The 21,746-nt window shown below is 42.1% G+C and overlaps 1 protein-coding gene across 1 annotated transcript in view; it reads left to right on the forward strand.

Annotated features, from left to right (window-relative positions):
• The window catches only part of UMODL1 (uromodulin like 1), a 48,113-nt gene extending 37,570 nt beyond the window's left edge, over positions 1-10,543 (forward strand). Inside the window, exons 16-21 of the mRNA XM_058864246.1 lie at positions 31-173; positions 1,735-1,971; positions 2,833-2,992; positions 5,583-5,667; positions 8,113-8,320; positions 10,424-10,543. Coding sequence (XP_058720229.1) covers positions 31-173; positions 1,735-1,971; positions 2,833-2,992; positions 5,583-5,667; positions 8,113-8,300 — 813 coding nt within the window. The 3' untranslated portion in view covers positions 8,301-8,320; positions 10,424-10,543. The remainder of the gene's footprint in view (positions 1-30; positions 174-1,734; positions 1,972-2,832; positions 2,993-5,582; positions 5,668-8,112; positions 8,321-10,423) is intronic.
• Positions 10,544-21,746: the final 11,203 nt, after the last annotated feature.

The raw sequence follows: 21,746 nt of genomic DNA on the forward strand, positions 1-21,746 counted from the left end.
CTGATGTGCTCTCTCCTTTCTGTGCTGCAGAACATGACTACTACCGTGGTGAAAACCACCCTTCGGAATGATGTTTCTGCTCAGGGAATCATCCACCGCTTGAACATTGCCAGTCCCATCCACTGTGTGTTTCAAAACGATGTCTTGACTTCCTCTGGGTACACTGCAGAAGGGTGAGGAGCACCTCTCTCTGTTTTGAAATTCTGCTGTGTGGCTGAGCGCTGCTGCATTGGGAAAAGCCCCAGGGGCTGTATCTGTATCCAGTGACAGCACTGGGAGCAGTCTGCCATCCTGGGAATCCTGTGCTCAGAACCATGCCTTAAGTTTTAGCTTTTATGTTTTTCAGATCCTGTACTGCATTAGTGTATGACTCTGAACTCCACTGAGAGTGTTAGTAAGCTCTCTTCACGGTGTGATCCTTCCAAGGATTGAGAACCAAGGTCATCATCACAATCTCAGGCCTGAAAAGTATAAACAAAAGTGAACTGGGGGGAGAAGCAAACCAGGGGAATGTGACTTCATTAGCTGGAGCTGTAATTGGACAATTAACCTCTGATATACAAGTAGACCAAAGTATTTTTCTGTCTGAAAAACTCATGATCATCATCCATCTTGGGTGCAGCCTCTGCCAGGCTCCTGCACTGCCCAAGGTGTATCTGTTAAAGGCCTTTAATAAATACTCCCTTTATTCCCTAACTCTGTCTAGCCTCTGCTCTAGGCAGCCACTCCAAGGCATCAAGGAGATCCCTGCTGTGCTTCTCCCCTACACTGACTAATGTACCAGTAGATCCAACAAGCTTGGCCTTTACCTGGCTAAACCACAGCTGAAAATAAACCTTTGGGAACTGCTGCTTCAGGAGTCAGAATTCCTCATTGCCTTTCTGGGCAATCTCTTGTAGAAATAACAGCATTTTCCTGGTTTTGGAGCATATCTATAGTGTATCTTCCCACTTGACATGGGCCTGCAGGTTGCTGTGTGCCTTCTGAGAATGGCAGTTTTTAGTCTCCCACAAATCCTTCTTTGGTCAACTTGAAAAACCAGAAGATACATAATGCAAATACTTTTTTTGTTGTGTAAGGCCCCACCTTCAAGTAAGATGGAATCAGAGCCACACTCCACAGAGAATCAAGGCTGTGCTGACAGAAGATGTGACAGTAGAAGCCTTTCTCTCATGGGGAGTGTCCTCCCCTCATACAAGAGCACCTCCTCTCTTGCCTATCATCATGCTTAAACTATTGGCACCAAATCCAGTTTCTGTTTTCTAGCCCTGTCCAGAGATTGTATTTTCCTTCCTATTCCCCAGCAAAGTCTTTGTCAGGGCACTTTTCTTTGAGCTCTATAATTTTCTCATGCCTTTCACTTTTTGTTCAGATTTTCCCTGTCTCAGTTTTTTTTTTTTGGTTCTTCTCTTCTGCACTAAGCTTTTACTGTCCTTATTTTGAGTTTCAGAGTCTTGCTCTCCTTCTGCTCCACTCAGAGCAGTTTCTCTCTGCCCTTTTTGAATTGCTGAGACCACCCTTTGGATTTTCCCACTTGTGTTTCCATGCTCTCTGCCTCCCCAGCTGAAAACTCAATGCATTTTCACCTTTCCTTTTGAACAGTGTCCTGCCATCCTGGACTGCAGATAACCCTTCACTGTTTAAATATGTAGGAAAACAGGCACTGATTTAAGACTTGCAGAATCTTACAGTCAATTTTGTGGTCTTTAAAAAGGATAATTGATTTTATTTCAGACTTTACACCATCTTTGAGGATTTGCACGGATCTGGACACTTCAGAACAGAAATGCAGTTGTTTATTGGAAACTCCCCAATCCCCAGAAATTTCAGTGTCTCTGCCAGTGAGGATGTGCTGATTGAAGTGGGGATGCAGAGGGCAGACAGCAAGCTCAAGGTGGTTCTCACTGACTGCTGGGCCACTCCAACCAATAATTCAGTGGATCCCCTGTCATTTGTTTTTATCAGCAACAGGTACAGCAATGCCATTTGTAAATACCATGAGCCATACCTTAGGTCTTACAGTGGTACTGACTAATAATGTGTTATATTTTCAATGCCTTTTACATCTGTTCTCACCAAAGCACACCTCCTTTCTATTTGGCCTGATTACACCTTCTTTGAACAAGAAAGGTAGATATGAAAAGAGATTTCAAAGGGCCATGTGGAAGTTTTTTGAGTTTGGTTGTCTTCCTTACAGTTTTGTGAGGGAATTGTGTTTTTAACCTGAAGAAATCACTTAAGGTTTTGGTAGTCAGTGAAAGGGCATTTGAGAAGTGGGTGCTTTATCTCCTTCTCTGTGCTTCAGAGGTTTCTCTGTGGTTTCAGCTTTATCAAGAGCTTATGTCCCTCTTGTCAGCGAAGAAATAGGTTATTTAATTCCTCACACATGATATTAAAGCAGTCTCTGGTGAAAGAGGTTTGTTCTTGTCTGGATCCCTGATCTCACCCCAATGTCATATTTCTTAGGCTCACCTGCCACCTTAAAATACAGGATAATCATTTTCCTCAGTAACAAAATCTAGTCCTTTAAATTTGATGTTTTTTTTCAATTTGTGTTTGGTGAAGCCAAGTTTAAATCCTTCTTTCTGTTATTCTTTCCCTTCTTCTCCAACTCTCCAACCACTTCCCCCATCTCTTGTTCCACATGGTCACTGTGAAAATAAAGCAGCAAACAGCCTCTTATCTCCACTGCACTCCCAGAGCTGCTTCATGAAGGGTCTGGCTGTAATTTCCTAGAGGAAGGAAAGCCTTAAAACCCAAGTTCTATGCTAGAACCAAAACCTGCCTTCTCTAGGCTTAGCTGCTCTGTGTGGTTCTTGTCTCCCTTTTCAGCTGTCCCATCCCAAACACTTACACCACTCTGCTGGAAAATGGGAATTCGAGCAAAGCTCAGTTTAAGATGAAAATTTTTTCCTTTGTCAACAACTCTGTGGTTTACTTACACTGCAGAATTCGTATTTGTATGGAGTCACCAGGAAGCACCTGCAGGACTGTAAGTGTTTTGCTCTACTATTTTTCCCCCCCAAATATACTTTTCTCATTGCCATATGGACTCCTGTGATGGAATGGAAGGAGTAGTGTTTGCAAACAAGGTTTAAAATAACTCTTGAGGTTTCTTTTGTTCTCTGGTGAGAGCAGAGAGGAGTAGGGAAACACTACAACCATATGGAAGGGTCAGCTTTTCTTCCTGTTGCTCATCCTCCTAGAAAAACACATGGAGCTTGCACAGAGTTGGGGAACCTGAGAACTAGACCTTCCACTCATTTTAAGGATGATTAAAAAGCAATGAAATTGGGCTGGCTAGAAAAGTATCAGCTCAGATGGATGTGTTACAAAGTAGGAACTCCCAGAGGAGTCAGAAAAACATCTGAGTAAATTTATGCATTTTTCCATTTTTCTGTCCTTTTTTTTTTTTTTTTTTTTTTTTTTTAATTCCCTACAGATTTGCTTCTTCAGCTGAGAGTTTAGATGCCAGGAAAGGAAGCTAAGTGTCATTAAGTTTCTAGGGCTGTGACTTTAATAGAGTTTATTATGGCTTTTTGAAGCAATAAACCAATCCATATTCTGATAAGAACTGCAGTTTTTAATTGTCTGTGCTACAAAGCATTACATTGTTTCTTTTTACTTGCAAGTAAGTGATACACAGCTTTATCTAAAAATGTGTTGCTGCCATAGAAATAAGAAAAAACATTTAACTGATGTGGGTTTTTTCTCTTACTAGCAGACACTTGGGAATTCTCCTCTTCCTCTGCCAACCTTCCTGGCTCTTTTTCTATCAAGGATGTTTTCATTAGTGGTTTGGTGTTCCCCCATTGTTTAACACTTTCCTCTAGCTCTAAATAACACAGGTTAAACCCATTTTAAAGCAAATGATCTCTTCCTAAAGGATTTAAAAAGGCTACCAGAAGATGCTTGTTTCCTTTCTCAAAGTATAAGGCTTCCTCCAGATTGAAAAAAAAAAAAATAAAAGCAAAAAAAAGTAGGGACAGGAAACATGACTGACAATGGTAAGATGGCTCCAGCTTTTGCAGCTGAGTACAAATACAAATATATATAGGATGCATTGTTCTTCCTCCTATGCAAAATTTACCCTGTGAGAAGTCAGTGAATTCAGTATCTTCAGTTGAGGATAAATTGTGATGTGGGGAAGACAAGTCCTGCACAGGGTGAGCAATGGCTTTTACAAAGAAGGGAGGAGGAGCTGCAGAAGGTGCAAAGATCAAAGAAGATGAGCAAGAACAGAGGATATTTGTAAATAATGTAAGATGGCTGGGAAAATGCCCTGGGTCTGGGATCTGACCCTCTGATCTGTTACTCTGGGGAATAGTGACTTGCTTCAGGGCAGGTTTAGCTCAGCTCTTCACCCACACACTCGATGCTTACATCTTGTATTACTTCTTCTTACTCAGTCTATTTATTCCCTGTTTTCTTTGTGGAAGAGAGTAAGGTGCTCTAAAGTTTAGAGTTGAAATAAAAAAAAAAAAATGGACTGGCTGAGGAGAAAAGTAGTAAGAAATGAGTAAGAAAAATTACTTTGAATGGGAAGAGGAGGGATGTGCCACCACCATGCAGATGTTTGGTGGAAGGTGGCTGCTTCATGGCCATGTGGAACCAAAAACTCATTTCCATAAGGGAGAAACTACATAAATGTGTTCTCTAATGGATCTACTGACCAGGGAAAGTTGTTTGAAAGCAGACCAAAGTCATAAATAACCACATGGGTATTTTTCTGGGGGCTGAGGCAGCTGAAGACACTACTGCTGGCAGTGGATTGTAAATGTTATCCAGTGCAGCCAAACTGGTAACACTGCTGAGACATTCTGGTGAAAACAAGCTGGTAAGACACCCTGCTGGTTTTGCTGGTCATGGTATGGTGCTGCCATTTCTCTGGGGTTTTTTGTGCTCTTCCAGGAGAGCCACAGTACCCTTTGAATAATGCCAGTAGGTTTTGGTTCCCATCAGGGACCTTTAGGCTGCAGCTTAAAACAAAAAGGCAGCAAACAAAACAAAACAAAACAAAACAAAAGAAAACAAAACAAAAAAGTGCACAGAAAATGCCTGTGCAAGTGCTGATAACACAGAGCTAAAGCTGATCCCCAGCATCCCCCAGGCAGGGATTTCAGCTTTGTAGCTCCCAGATCAGTGGTTCATGTTTGAACCACTTCAGAATGGCACACACCTCGACAGGGTCTGAAAGCTGCTGCTGCTGCTTTTGCTGGTGCTGGTTGCAGTGCCTGCCGTGGTCAGCAGAAACATCCAAACAAAAGTGCTTGTAAAACCCTGGCATTAGTGATAAATTTATTTTCCCATAAGGTTTCTCTAAAATAAACAGAAAGCTAATGAAAAGTTTGCCTGTGTGTTCACATCAGTGTGTTCCAATGTGACTAATTACAGATTTTATACTGATTTTTCCCTGATGCCATTTCTTTTGGACTTCCTTTTGGTGCTGATTTCAGTTTAACAGAGCATAACACTAAGAAACAAAAGCCCGATGGTGAGAGTAGCACTGGGCTTTCAGAAGGCTTTGTATTTTTAATTAGTAAAGCCACATGACTTGTTGGAGTTTGAATTGATCGTTGCAGAGATGCCATGCAAGGGCTGGACTCCTGAAGGCTGGAGAAACCCTCGCCCTGCACAGAACATCCTGGGGACCCCTGTGTAAATCAGGTGAGTTGAGAGCACACTCTCATGCCAAGATAGATTATTCTCTGCTGCCAAAGGAACCTGAAGACCTGTGACCCAAAGGGTTTTGTGCCCCTCTATATTCCCTGGGAGCAGGTATTCCTGCTGGAGCCACGTGGCAGCGTGGAGAAGCACGTGCCCTGCTCAGAGCTGGGACTGTCAGGTTGTCAAGGGAATGTAGAAAGGAAGATAAAGTGCTTTTGTGTGGCTGTTTGCACAGGGTAACAAGTGCAACAACCACAAAATCGAACAATTATTTCAATTGTAACGTGTGAAAGCAGAGCCGACCTTTCCGATTGCATCTGGTTATGAAGTGTTTACACTGCTGTTAGTCTGCAATTATTTTGGGCTCTGAAGTCCCAAATCAGAGGATGTAAGAGATTTTATTGTTGTGTTTCCTTTGGCTCCCTGGTATTGACTTCATTACCATGGTGAGGGGAAGTGGCAGAGAGCAGCTGATGCACAGCACCTTGGTTAATTTGGTGCAGCACAGGTTAATTGAGGGCAAACACCTGCACTAGGGGCAAGCAAGGTCTGATTTATTATGCACCTGCTTTTTCTGCATTTACCCTGAGTGATGCTTTCAAGGGCACCCGTGGTCTCTCATGTTTTCAGTCATTGGGCCCCCTCCAGCTTTACATTTATAACTTCTTAAAGTAAAACACTCATTGAGACTGTTTTGGCTCACCAATATCAGAATCTTAACTCGTGGTTACTGTGAATAGACAGTTCATAATGTTCTTTTGGACCTAGGAACTGACTCTGACTTAGAAGAATGTATTTTTCTTCCATTACATGGTCTGTTCAAATAGGCCCTCAGTACTCATTTCTGAATTAATTCTTAAAAATAAATAAATAGACAAATAAAGTAATTAATGCAGCTTTCTTTGTTTAGCTCTTACAAGTAGCTTTCACTCCCATTTTTGCTGGAAATCCTGATTAACTTCTAATTTGGAAAATGGCCATTTTCTAAAAGGGCCTCTGGTGAGGGGCGCTTTCTTTGGATTGTGCCAAATTGATTTCCTGGCAAAGGTGGCACTTTTGGATGCTGTCTCTTATTTCTAGTTTGGATAATCACAGCGCATGTTAAGTGATCTGCATCTCTGTGTTGAAGGGGTAACATGAATTATGATGTCAGGTAACAACAGGTGTAAGTGCTGCAGTGAAACATGAAACACTTTACCTGCTCTGCCAAGGCTTGGTCAGCTGTCATATGGCAAAGTCCCACATGCTCAGGAGGGCCTGCTCTGTGTCTGCCTACAGGCTGCCATTTCCACCATGCATGTTCTCCTTTATTCCTTTGTTTTATGCTGAAATTCAAAAGTGAGACTGAATATATTGCACAGCACTGCTTTGGCCTGTCTTGGAATGATGCCCTGGGTGTCCTGTAGCTTGAGCACTGCTCTTACTGACCTCTGGGGCTGCCAGCAGTGCCCTTTGGCCAAAATATCTTGTCTCTAATTGCAGGCATGTGTGCAGTGGTATTTATCTTCTGTGTACCTCAGGTACCACAAGTACTACAGGCAAGTGCCTGGAAAAACAAGTGTTCTCCTGAAAATGTAAGCAAAGAAATGCATGTTTCTGTAGGAGCATCGAGGAAGGAATTACAAACAATTGGACAAATAGGAAAAGAGGCATAATAATAAAGGGAGAGAATAAATTCTGCTTGCAGATTTGGATAACTCTTTCTGTGATCTGTGGTGCCTTGGGAGGCAGTTGGCAATGTGGGACTTGACTCTTGCCCACACTGGGGCATTTGGTGTTCGTTCTTTCCTTCCCCTCTGGGTCTGGGTGCTCTTCCAGCAGAGCACAGGTGTCCTGCAGGTCCTGTGCCCTGCCTGCCAGACTTGTGCAGACACTGCACACAGCCTTGGGCTGCTCAGTTGGCTCCAAATGACTGCTCAGGTGCAGCATTGAGCCCGTGGTGACCAAGCCAGTGTCACTCCACTGACCTCCCAGCTGGGAGCTTAGAGACCCAGCACACACAGAGAACCTTCCCCAAATACTCTGTGTTTGAAGAATATTACATATATGATAAAAGCAAACCAAGTAATTTTTATAATCATAAATGAATGGAGGCAGGATTAACCTAGGGGAATGCTTCACCTCTAAAGCACTTCTGAAAGCAAGGCAGCATTTTAAAAAGTCACCAGCACTAATTCTTTAATTCTTGCTTTAGCTGAAAATCACACTCATGTCTGCAGGGACTCTACAGTGGTATGTAAAGAGAGAGCATGGTCTGTCCTCACACCCTTTCCATGAGAATCACCCTCCCCAGAAGGCTGATGCACTGCTTTAGCACAGTTCTGCACTGGCATGTTGGTTAATTAGCATGCAGGGCTTGTTTCTCTCCCCAGTAAAAGATTTAGGAATATCAATGTTTTTTACTTTTACCTCTTGATTTATTTTATTTATGTATATTTTTTTTAGCATCTGATTCGAAGAGAGGGAAGGAGGCTGGAATGGGAATTGGATACATCATCCTCATAGTCCTTGCTGTGTTTGGTTTTGTGCTGGGAGTTGTGACCCTTCTCATTTTCCAGTACCAGCGAAAGACGGGGAGATACAACCTCAGGATCAAGTCTGACAACTTCAGCTACCAAGTGTTCTATGATTAGTGATTCCCAGGTTGCCACATGTAAGTCATGAATTATGATCAGTTGCACTTTTTAGCTGTTTATCTCTTCCTGAAATGGTGAAATACTTGTAGATGACCATCTTTTATATGAGAATATTTGAAGCTGCCGTCCTTTTTCCTTTTTGCTGTGGGTAAAGGCCATACAAGTAAGAAAGAAATTCCTACTGTTCTTCCCTGTTTTCAAATGATGAAACCTGCAAGATGAAGAAGACAGTACTGTGTCCTTCATCTTCCTTCATGGCTTTGATCTCAGTCAGAGTAAATGGCACATCACCTTATAAAACACCAATAACCATTTCCACCAAAAAAACATATAAATTTTGGGTTTAAACCAGTCACTAGTGTAACAAAGGAGAGAAACTTTACCACTCTCTTTATAAATTTATCTCAGAAGTTATCCCTTTCTGCAGAAGCTTAGGTTTAATTATTATTTTTTTGAGTTGTTTTTTTTTTTTTGAGAAAGTAGTGGGATGTTAAACATATAGAGTTTGAAATATTGAGATGCATAAGCAGTGCTTACATGTGCCTGCAGAGAGTCTGAAAGCACAGCTCTGAGGAGACTTAACCATTGCCACATGGTCTGAAACTTGGGAATTTAACACTTTCTCAGGATACCACAGGATTCAGCACGTTTTTCTGTAGAATTACAGAATCTAGCAGCTCAGCATCATTTGCATGCTTTGTCTCTTTAAGAGGAGGAGAGCGAAGTGAGAAAGCTGTCAGGCTGAGAAACACCACCTAACAGCACTTCCCAACTCAAGGATGTTTGCTGTGGATTGAATTCTGTTCCTGGAAACGGGTTTATTTGCCATTATTGCCAGAGTTAGTCAGTAATCCTTCCCTGGAGCAGGCCTCCCACAGGACAATGCCACGGCCTCAGTAAATGCACTGGACACATCCCCATGGCATTTGCAGGTGATTCATTTCAATTCACAGTGATGTGTAATATGCACCACAGGCAAAGGACAGGGAAAGCTCTATCCCAGCTTCCTGCTCCCAAGTCTTGAGTGGTCACATTTAGCTGTATTTCCCTGTCTTTCATCCCACTTACCCATCTCTGGGCAGCTCCTGGGAGATGGCTGAGGTGAGGGTGATGCTCTGGTGGCTTCCTAAGAACTGGATGTGTCAGGAGTCCCAAGGGAAGGTACCTGGGACTCCTTGGTACAACTCCAGCAGCTGTATTTCCATCAGGGATATGAATCCCACCACAGAGCCATAACCCAGCACAAAGGGCATGTCAAGATTCATTGAATTAAAACCTACACATGAAATCTCTGAGTCTCTCCACAGAGCAAGAATGGCTTCACTAATTCATTCATTTTCTTCTTCTTAATTTTCTTAATTTTCTTAATTTTCTTCATTTTCTTCATTTTCTTCATCTTCTTCTTCATCTTCTTCATCTTCTTCTTCTTCTTCTTCTTCTTCTTCTTCTTCTTCTTCTTCTTCTTCTTCTTCTTCATTTTCTTCTTCTTTATTTTCTTCATTTTCTTCTTAATTTTCTTAATTTTCTTCATTTTCTTCATTTTCTTCTTCATGTTCTTCTTCATGTTCTTCATGTTCTTCCTCCTCCTCACCCTCACCCTCACCCTCCTCATCCTCCTCCTCCTCCTCCTCCTCATCCTCCTCATCCTCCTCATCCTCCTCATCCTCCTCATCCTCATCCTCATCCTCCTCCTCATCCTCCTCATCCTCATCCTCATCCTCATCCTCATCCTCATCCTCATCCTCATCCTCATCCTCATCCTCATCATCCTCCTCATCCTCATCCTCATCCTCATCCTCATCCTCATCCTCATCCTCATCCTCATCCTCATCCTCATCATCCTCCTCATCCTCATCCTCATCCTCATCATCATCCTCATCCTCATCCTCATCCTCATCATCATTCTGCTCACCTGAGTAATACCTCGTACTAATGGGAATTCTGCAGCTGTGCAAAGAGGGTGTAGCATAAAGAATATTGTCAGGTTCATAACACTTTTAATGGCTCCCTTTTGGAGCTGGAACTACTCAGCTCTTCTTTCCTATGTATTTACTGTCTTTGGAAGGGAGTTGATTACTTGTCTCAGTCCTGATTAATTTAGTTTATATCTTTTTTCCTAGTGGGATCATATCACATAAAGAACTGAAGTTTGTCTTCATTCAACATTTGGCTTTCCTTGCTCTACACAACACTGACTCTTTCAAATTAATGTAATATATGAAAGGATTCTATACCCCTTTCTCCCCTCCATCTCTTTTTTTCTTAGCAATCTGGTTCTTCCCTGGTGTCTTAAGAACTCTTTGTGACAACATCTCCAGGTTGAAGTGAATTTTGGCAGTTTTTCCATTGATAAAATAGAAGGGAAGAAAACAAAGACATCTGTCTCTCTCTTCAAGTTCCAAGATCTGATTTTCTCACTGTGATATATCACTATGTGCTCATCTCAGCATCACTTGTGCCATTATTATTGACAAGCTGCATGTTTCCATTGATATTCAAGGAAGTGAATCAGCAAACCCTCAGAGACATCTCTTTTTCAGTTTGTAATTTGCTGTTTACTCAGGGTGAGGTTGAAACTTTGAGCTGCAACAGCATTGAAGACCTAATTGTGCAACGCCTTAAGCATACAGAAGCTGAGGAACAAGCACTGCATTTGCCACCAAGTAAGGAAAAGCCCCTGTGGATCTGGGGCTTAACCTACTCAGGGTGTTCTTCAGCAGGAGTTTTAAAATTTGATTCATTCTGTAATCAACAAGGATTCAGTGGAAAAGCAAGAAAGAAAAAAAAGATAAATTATTTTTGTTGCTGGCAGCCCATGTTTTTCCAGATAAATCAACTGATACCTGTGTATTCTACTTAATTAGACCCTAATGATTGTGCAGTCAAGCCCCATAGTGCTGCCCACCTAAGTGAGAGCTCTCCAATTGCAAATAAATTTGACCTGAATTTTACCTGGCTGCAAGACCATCAGTGCAGCAGCAGCAGCTCAGTTTACACGGTCCATTGGGTACAACAATGATCTCAGCTGGATAAACTGGAGCAGAAACCTCTTCCATGCAGTCATCATCTCCTGCAGGGCTCTTTCCTGGGCTGCTCTTCTCTGCTGCCCCAAATCCCCACCTCAGTGGGTGTGCTGGAGGATGGGAGGTGAAGAGGTGTCAATAACTTGTCCCACCAGCCCGTGGTTCTGCTTGCTGCAGTCACTCCTCCTACACAGTGATAATCTGCTGTGCCTGGGTCACAGCTAATTTAGTAATTTATAAACTAATGGACACCATTGTAAATAACTCTTAGTGGAAGTTGGTCCTTAGCTTAAGTCATGAATGTTTCTAGTAGCCAAAGCACTTAGGTGCTGAGTTTTAGCTACAGAATAGCAGAGGAAAGTGGCTTTTCTATCCTTCTAGTCCAATTTCTATTAGGTAATAAGATTACTGGGTAACAGACTTCCACATTTTGGAAAAGGTTGTACTGATTGATTTTAGAGCTTTTATATATGTCTTTTAACTATATCAATAAATTTCAGAATAATCATTTGCATTCTGCTTTAGATTCAAGTGACTCTATAAGGAGTAAGACACTTTGACTTGTCTTTTCCTTATGGAAATAAGAGTTACCAGATCCTGATCTAAAAAAATAAAAATCCATTTAGTTGTAATGATGAAACTATAAAATATCTTTGCAGTCTTAGTCTGATGAATGTGGACTCACAGAATGGAAGGGTTGGAAGGGACCTTAAAGACCATCTAGCACCAAGTCCCTGCCATAGGCAGAGACACCTTCCACTATCCCAGCTTGCTCAGATTCCCATCCAGCCTGGCCTTGGACACTTCCAGGGATGGGGAGTCCATAACTTCTTTGGACAACAGCACAACAATTAGTTCTTGTTATGTAGGAGTCTCTTAATTTTGCTCAGTTTGCTCAGTTTCAAATGTGAAATGTCTTTGCCTTCGGCACTCAGTGACAGGATCAGCTATTTTACTATACATATTTTTCTAGTTTTTAGTACTTACAATCCTGAACTTCTTGGAGGTGACAGTGTTGCCATTTGATTCAATAAACTGTATTAAGATAGTAGCAAACGTTAACAGTTAGCATTAGTTGACATTAGTAGTAGTCATGCTAAGGCTTGGTAGGCCGCATGTAACCTGCAGATGAACTGTATAGCAGATATTGCAATGTAAGCAGTGTAACTAGGAGATAATCTAAGGAATGTACCTGTTGGCAGAATTTAAAGGTTAAAGAGATAATCGTACCAAGTAGTGAAAGTTTGTGATGATGAAGAAATCATGTAGAAAACATATAAAAACCCTGTGATTTTTCTGTGAAATGGGGCTCTGTCTTTGGACGCTTGTCCACAGGCTCCCGGGCCCTCAATAAAGCACCGCTTTATTTATTTATTGTTTTCTTCGGATCGGGCAACAACAGGATTAGAGATCTGCCTGTTGATTTTGGTGGAGCTATGCTGTTTTCAAAAGCTGAGCACTACTCCTCAGGATGAAATGTGAACCAGTAGCTTGTATTTGATACCTTGCATGCTCAGCAGAAACTGTTATTTGTGACTGAGTCTGTTTATAGGAGTTTTGTTATCTTAATAAAAGCAGCCCTGTAACTTATTGTTGACTTGTGTACTTGTGTTATGTTTTCCTGTGTGATTTAGTCACAGGTGTTAAAGATGTGCACTTGGTGGATGTGGCAGCTTCTGAACTGTTCCAGTATCAGTATATAAGGTTCAGAAATCACTGAAAACACGGCACAGGACCTTATCCAAACCCCAGTGGACTGCAGTTACCACCAACTATATACCTGTACCCCCTAAAGGTCTCTTTCTTCATCTTTACAAAGGATAAACACACTTTAGTTTCATCCTTTTCAGCAAAGACAACCAAAAGAGCATTCAACATTCCCAGTCCAATTTATTGCAGCAATGTGGTGATTCAATCTGAAGCTACTGTCACACCAGCCTCCCCAGGTGTTTAATTTGCACAGTTCTGACAGCTGCTCCAAAAGAAGAATTGAGTGCTCTTTGCTTGAATAAATAGGTTTTTAAAGGTGGCCAGCTCTGCACAGCTCCTTTCCCTGAAGGAACTTGTCCAGGGGATTCCATCCACTGGTTCCTTAAACAACTGATGGTTTGGTCTTCTAAAATTCAGTGTTCTGACTCTTTGTCTGGCCTGTATTCCTTGTGGGCTTGTGAAACCTACCAGGGCATGATCCCTGCAGCCCACGCTGCTGCCAATATTGATATCTCTACCATTTAAAAACATAAATGTAAATAAACAAACATATAAATAAATAAAAACCAAGCTCCTAACATTTATTTTATCTCTTCTGGTAAGCAACAGGTGAAGTGATGCTTCCTCTCTTTTCTGTACTATCACTTGGATAAAGAAATTACCCTCATTGTGTCCAAGAGCCTGACAGATTGCTTTCAGACTCCTGTGCTGCTTTTTCCCCTTTCCAATTTGGCATTGCCCACATTTTGTTCTTTCAATGAAGCGCTGGCTCTAAATAATTACTTAAAACAATGAACAAAAAATATGTAGAAATGAAGATTTAGTTTTGACTTCTCTCACTGTTTCCTAAGAACCCCTTTAGGCCAGTGGTGTGCATGTTTAATGTTCATGAGAGCACAGCACTGCTGACACCTGATGCAAAATTATTCCTTTCCCCCATATTAAAATGCTGCCAAATTCTGGTCCCAGTGGGGTTGGGAAAAAGCTGAGATACTGGAAAATTTCCTCATCCATTAAAATATAAACAAGACAGGTTTTTAATGCCTGTTTGGAAAGTTTTCTTGCAGGCTGCGGAAGGAAACAAAGGAACTTAAAAAGTTTGGCTGCAATTGATCTAAAACCACGGTGTTGACTATGAATTAGTCAAAAGCCTAGAGCAGAGAGCCTCCTAATGGCTTCCCTCATCCAGAAGCAGAAAATTCCCTTCCCTGCCTTTCCTGCCCTCCTTTCCCCAGTGATTTTTACTGTGACATCCACAGAAGGATGAGTTTCAGAGACCTAACACAAATATTTGCACACTAAGAACAATCATAGTGCAAGTGTAAAAGAAGAATTGAGAAAAAGCCAGACTATTTGGGGGTGGCAAGGAAAAGACCAGAGCAATGAAGTCCAAATTCTGTATGGAAGTTTCACTAACAAAACACTGCTGTACTGCTTGCAATGGATCTCAAAACATCCACTCACAATATTCTCTTTAAATCAGCTGGTGTTCAATCCTCTCTATGATGAAAGCTAAAACAATTAGGGGTAACTGAGTGTTTCTGCCTAGAAACGGGATTTGATGAAATAATAACTGCAAGGAATGAAAAAATAATAGTTTTATCCAACTACCTTTTTGTGTGTTTAGGTATGTGTTAGAGAAAGTTAGGCACATGTAGGAATACTGCAATTTTACAGTGCAGAGAGATCAATTTGAGTTCACTTTTCCCCCTTTTCCTTTCCCTGTCCTTACAGAGGAAATACTAGCAAAAATGGTTTTTCCTAGGTAATTTTCTCACATAAAAAAATATTGAATACCTTCTGGAAAATTACAAGTATTTGTAAGAAAAGGTGAAGTAATAAACTTTTATTTAAACAGTGTTTTTCTCCTTCTCCTGCTTTACTACATAAGTCACCAATTTCAAAAGTGGCATTTCTCTTCCATGATATTTCTGTTTAAGGCCATAAAGAACACAATCATTTGGCAGCTGCTTTTCTTTGACTTGTTGGGTGTTTGGTTTTGCTACAGGTAACTCACAGGAGGACCAGAACCTCAGGAAAATTAGAATAGAAAATAAGCTTTGGTTACTTTATTGCTGATGCAGTGAATATTTGGCAAGTTGCTGCATGGGACTTTTACTCTTTCCCCATCTGGATCAAGCCTTTGGGAAAATCCAAGGAAAAAAATTGATAGAAGCATTGAGGAGTGCTTGGGACCTGCAGGTATGGTGGCATGATGGAGTTGCTTTCACTGCTATTTGGAGGCAGATCAGGTGTGGTTCAGCAGGATGTGAGGAGCTGCATTCTCAGCAGCCTGACACAAATCCATCCCAAAAAACCTTGCTCCCTCCAGGACTGTGAAGGTGAGTCTGAATTCCAGGAAGAGGCTGCCTTCCTGCCAGAGTTGGGTAGAATATTCATTTAGGAATAATTATTCCAGCAAACAGTATCACTACATCCTTGGGAATGTGCTGGCAGCTAGTAACACCACTGACAATGTGGATTCTTCATGGATTATGCTTAGTAATACTGAAGCTCTGGAAATCCACACAGGAAATGTCTGGCTTTGCCTCTCAGAGCGCCTGGAGCTTTGATATGGAATGTTGGCCACTAACAATGCTCTCGTTTATTAGCTGCCTTTGGCATCTGGCAGTTTGAAAAGATGAAGGAAGGGAATTCACAGCAACATTTTGAACAAATATTGCTATTATTGGTTCATGGAGACAGAAGGGCCTTGTGTTTGTTCTCATGCCAGCCTTGAGAGGCCAATTACTGAGTGTTACACATGAATAGTGCTCTCAGGATTATTCCAGCATATTTAATTGTGCTCTGTATCATACCTGCCCAGTGAGCAAAGCTGCCCGCTGGGTTCCTCAGCCAAAAAAGTGAAAATATGGAGGAACTGGGATTTGGAATGTCCTGTGTACTGAATCCAACTTTAAATTTTACAGAGCAGCTCTGGGGCCCCACCTTATGTGTGTCTGTAAGGAATATCTCAAGAGTTACAGCTGAACAAGATGCTATTTGCTTCTGGGCATGTTTTTTATTGTCCCAGAAAGATTTTCAGCTGGTAAGTTGTTTGAGACTACATTTTGTAGCCCATATAAAAATCAGCTGGCTTAGTCACAGGAGATGGTTTCCTGAGTTTCTTGGCATTTATTTGACTACCTGTTACCATTTATTTGACTACTTGTTCTCCTCCTTTTCACTTGACTGGCTACAGCTGTGACATGGAATTCTTGAACAGGAGAAAGGCACCTCTGCTTTCTGAAAGATCTGTGAGAAGCATGACTTTGTGAAGTTTAGTCTCTTCCCTGAAAGGACTTCTACCTTTCCCCTGGTTCTAAGAAAGCCAAAGTCAGTATGCCAGGATGTCCACGTTGGGTCTTTGTCCTGTATCTTGGATGTCCTGTATCCTGCACTTCTCCTGTGAGACAGTACTCCCAAGGATAACACATTTCTTATGTACCTCTTCTGCTCCCTATACAGACTGAAGACTGTGTGACCTCCTTGAGAAAACAAATGTTTGGCATCTTCCAGGTTTGTTATTTCTAGCACTTCCCCCCAGAATTTAATTTCTTAAACTGACACTGGGATTTTCATGGGATAAAGCCTTACACACCAGAGAAAGGAACACCTGGGGTGGCCTGTTCTGTTGGCTCACTGCCTTCCTTTGTTATAACCACAGATGGAAGTGTCTTCCCATCCATATGAGTGACTGATATTTGTGCCATGTCTTGGGGTGGTGCTTCTTTGCTCCTCCTGCTTTGAATTCAAATTCAAATTTGAATTTGTGCCACTCAAATCCATTCAGCTGCTGTGACTGCCTCTGGCACTTGTCACTGAGAGCAAGTTGTGACACACATTTGCCTCACAGCAGCCTTCATTTAGACCTGTGCAGGCATTAAGGAAATTCAAAATTAAGAGTAAGAGATACAGTTTGAAGTTAATGTGATGGTGACTGGGCTTTTTGAAAGTGGGGTGCTGAGTGAAAATACAACCTCCCTTTGTGCAAGTTGCTGATATTTGAGGTAATTCTTCATGGCAGCTTCTGGCTGGAATTCTTGCTGCATTTGACAGATGATGGATGAAGCAGGAGATAGAATAAAGGATAAAACAAGACCTAAAATTGTTTCTGTGATTGTACAGCTTTTGTTTGTTTAGGAATAGGTATTAGTGACTGTCAGCTGAACAAACTGTAGCTGTGTTCTAAAGAGAGCTGCTTGTAGTTTGTTTTCTTTCCCAGTCTCCATAAAGATGCCAACAGATCTCTCTCTATTTTAGCACTTCCTTGGGGAGTCAGATGGACCCTGCTAACCTACATCTGACAGAATCCCTCAGCCATGCTCTGCACATTTACTGGCACGGGTTTACTCAGGTTTTCTGTCTAGTTACACACAAAATCTGCAATTACAGCTGCTGGAGTTAATAAGTGCTTTGTGGTGCCCTTGCAAACCAACCTTACATTATTAACATGCCCAAGTAAAATCACATGGAAAGTTTTACTGCATTTTCCCTGCCAACACAGCCTTGAGTAATTCACTCACCACAACCAGGTGAGTTAGTGTTCTGTACCTGCTTCCCAGTTTTCTGAGCTCTCTCCTGGGAACTCACAGCGGTGCCTTTGGCCTCTGCTTTGCTGGGGAGGATCTGCAGTCAGCAGAAGCAGCCTCTCACAGCTGTACAGATGTAAGCAGCTGTTTTGAACAGACCCATAGAGGGATTTGAGCTGGCAGATATCAGGACCCTGGCAGCTGATAAAACACCATCCTCTGAGGTCACAGCTGACCAAACACACCTTCCTCCTGGAGATGCCCTGGTTGAGGATCAGCCATCCAGTCCCTGACCCCTGGGCTGGCAGCAGTGGCTTGTCCTGCTGAAGGGAGAGGGCAACCCTTCCTCTACCTTTACACAGAGAAAATGTTTTTCCTCCTGCCAACAGGGTTTGGGTTTTTGCTAATCCTGTCATTGCTTTGCCATGTGATGGTGCCAGTGGTAGGGGAGCACCCAAGGCAGGCAGAGGATCCAGTGAGGGTGGGGAAGCCCTGGCACAAGGTTCTCAGAGAAGCTGGGGATTCCCCATCCCTGGAAGTGTCCAAGGCCAGGTTGAATGAGGCTCTCAGAAACCACTTCTAGTGGAAGGTGTCCCTGCCCATGGCAGAGGGCTGGAAATAGATGATCTTTAAGTTCCCTTCCAACCCAAACCATTGAACAAATCTATGATTCTAAGTCCAAAAACCAATCTCCTATGTTTAATTCCTGCCCTGCTGTGTAACGCTGCAAAGTCAACTCCCTCCTTTACTTTCACAGATTTCATAAGCACAGAACCAGGGGGAGGCAGCTGCACCACACATGCCAAGGTGAGCCAGCACTGAGTTACATGTGGATAAAGTGCTTTTGCCACATTACTTCTTTGTCACATGATTTGGCACTGAAGGATTTTCCTTCCCAGCAGAAGGTGGAAGCTGTTCAGGATCTGAAATGAAAGTGCTCTTTCCTTCTCAGTGCAGTGTTTCATTCTGCAGTGAGAACTCTTCAGCAATCTGGCAAATTATTCTGTTTACCTACCAAGCAGAATTAGACATATAAATAACTGTTCAAAGTAGTTTGAAACCATGTCTAAAGAATAGCACAGGTTCTCACATTCTTTCCCAACAAACAAGAAATGGTTTTGGTCTTTGGTAGTTTGTTTGTTTTCCTATTGTGACTAATATGTCAAGTTGAAACTTCTTAAAGTGTTAAAATTTCTGCCATATTTTCGAGCTTAATGAATTGCCATATCCTGTCAAGGTACATTTATTACTGCACATTATATATCATATTCTTTTGTATCACAGATATATGTAAATTCTCAATGTGAGGTTTTAGCTAACAAAGGGATTTGCAGAAGAAATCTATGTGTGATAAAGAGACCACACAAAACATATAAAGAGCATTTTTCCCTAGATGTGTGACCTGAAATTTCCTCTTAAGTCTGTGCAGCTGGTTCTGACCACAGGACAGAAATTTTTTACTCTTTTCTCTACACCTTTCTCAAGCTTTCCCTTTAAAACAGCAACAGATACAGTAATTCAGTTGTTCATAGTTTGTTGCTACTCACTGTGTACTTTTATCTAATAAAGACACATTGCATGTGGATTTCTCTTTTCTTTGCCCTATGGCAAATAACACATTCCCATCAAAATAAAAGGACATATCACTTTATTTACAGTACTGGAAACTCAGTTATTTCTATGCTTCTTCAAGTGGAAATGGCTTCTGTAATACAGATCCTGTTCTGTGGCTTGAATCACCCAACTGAAAAATAGATTTTGTACAGGAGCATACAGTGATAGGATAAGGGGGAACGGGGATCAAACCCCACTGCTCTGCAAAGGGAAGGACAGTAGGTTTAGATTGGGTATTGGAGAGAAATTCTTCCCTGTGAGGGTGGTGAGGCACTGGAACAGGTTGCCCAGAAAAGCTGTGGATGCCCCTGGATCGCTGGAGGTGTTCAAGATGAACAAGGGAGGGGGCTCTGAGCAACCTGGGATTGCAGAAGGTGTCCCTGCCCATGGCAGGGTTTTGAAATTTAAAGGCTCCTTCCAACCCAAACCATTCTATGATTCTATTAAATAACTCATCTCTTATTGCAGCCAGTGGCACAATTTAAAAATTAGTGGTCAGATGGGCTGAACTCAGAGAGGAAAGGCAGCCCTCTGTAGCTCACAGGAAAACCTCTGGTAGAAGTGAAGGTCCAAAGATTGGAGAGAAGAGTAGTGCAAATCTTCCTTCATGTAGCTTTTCCTCTGCTCTGCACTTGAATCTACTCTCAGGAATATACCTGAATACACTCTCAGGAGACATTCCAGCCCTTCTGTCCATGATCTCTCTGGAAGGCATCCCATGGCCAAAGGAGGATTTGAGACCTGATGCATGTGGGCAATATTTTAACTCTTCCAACTGCTGCATTCACGGAGCTGGATGAGCTCGCATTTTGAACGTTCGCATGTTTATATGCAATGACAAATTTATTTACAACTGATCCTTAGAGATGACGTAATTACTCTTTTTATAGTCTCAGTCTCTGTTGATAATCATCTGCTGAAGCTGTTGACTCTGTCCTCACATTGCTGCAGGGAATTTCCCCAGGCGAGGGGGACAAGTCAAGGACAGCCATAAGTGAGGTGTGTCATTATTTCTGTCTTTCCCCTCCTCATTTTTTTATCCACTTTTGACCAGCTAGAAGGTGAACAGAAACTTCATTAATTAGAAGTGCACTATAGGTGTGCCTTTTTGAGGCATTTTGTTGTGTGCCTTTTTGAGGTATCTTGCTGTGTGATTGCATCACTACTGAAAATTGCTTTTTCATTTCTGTTCATTCAAAACTCCTCTGTCCCCCCCTTTCTGCCTTTCACCTGGGGTAGACAGACTCCTCTTCCTCTTCAGCCAACAATGGTTTGGCTGAAAATACTTTGAAAAGTTGTAAAACTGAATTCTTGCAAGGCTGGAGTGTATCTGGTAAATTCACTATACCAGCAAGATGAACCTACTCATGGTGTCAAGAAACTGGAGTTTGAATCATAAATCTCAACAAAACCAGAACCCTCCTTAGTTTTATTCTTTTACACAGGAAAGCAAAGATATTATTTACTTGGGGAACGGAGGGAAAGTTTGGGGATAATAAGGAAGTTTGGAGAGCCAACCACTATGAGTCAAATCTCAGTCTTTATGGGATAAGAGTGGATCCTTTCTGGAATCCTGCAAGAATATCTTTGCATGAATCATTTAGTGAAGACCAGTCTAGGATAGAAAATATGCTTTTACAGTCAGATAATAAGCCTCTAAGTGCTCCTCCCTCTACCTCCTCTATTTCTGTCCTGGCAGCAATAACAATAACTATTAATTTCAGGTGGCATGGGTTTGGGAAAGTGTTGCTTTCCAGTGTTATTATGCAGGAAATAAGCAAAACCACAAACCTTTCTATAGATATAGACAGATAATGAGATTCTCTTCCAGCCTGGCCTCATGGAGACCTGCTGTGCTGTGTACTTCAGCCTGGAGATTGTTTTATCCTGCTTACCAAGAGATCTGCCACTCTTGGGAGCTGCTCTGGTTACCTGTCCCCAGGTGACCCAAAGCAGCACATGCAGCAGGGAGGGCAGAGGTTTTACAAAACAACATTTGGGACAGGGGAAAGATGCTTTTAAGCGTCTGCACATCACAGTGCAAACCAAAGTGTTTATAATGTGACCAGAGCCAAGACAAACTTTAGCACATCACCCGAACACGCCTGCAGGATGTGTTCTGTTTCTAGTTGAGATCTACCTTTTTGTGTTTGGAGGAGTTGGGCTGTGGCCAAGCCATGGTTTCCTCCCCCACCTCCTCTCAAGCAGTGCAGTCCTGGTCCCCTCCTTCATCCCTCACGTTGTCCCTACCCCAGTGCAGCCACCCATAACAATGTGCCACCACAGCAATGGACAATGGGAAAAGCCCTCAACAATCCTGCTCTCAGGCTGGGCCATGAGGCACTTACACCCAGGAACAAGGAGAAAAGAATGTGCTGAAGAAAAAGCAAACACAGATCTGCAGTGATAAGATCAGAAATGGCAACGGGCGGTTTTTGTTCTCCTCAGTGGAACGCAGGTTCTGACCTTTGTGGGTTAATTTTAGAGACTTGACTTCAACTTTCAGGTAGTGTTGCTTGTTTGGACAGCACCTTTAGTGTAAATTGGAGTCAGGCTTATGAAAA

This window comes from Poecile atricapillus, chromosome 1 (assembly GCF_030490865.1).
Source record: "Poecile atricapillus isolate bPoeAtr1 chromosome 1, bPoeAtr1.hap1, whole genome shotgun sequence".
In the NCBI taxonomy this organism is placed as follows: domain Eukaryota; kingdom Metazoa; phylum Chordata; class Aves; order Passeriformes; family Paridae; genus Poecile; species Poecile atricapillus.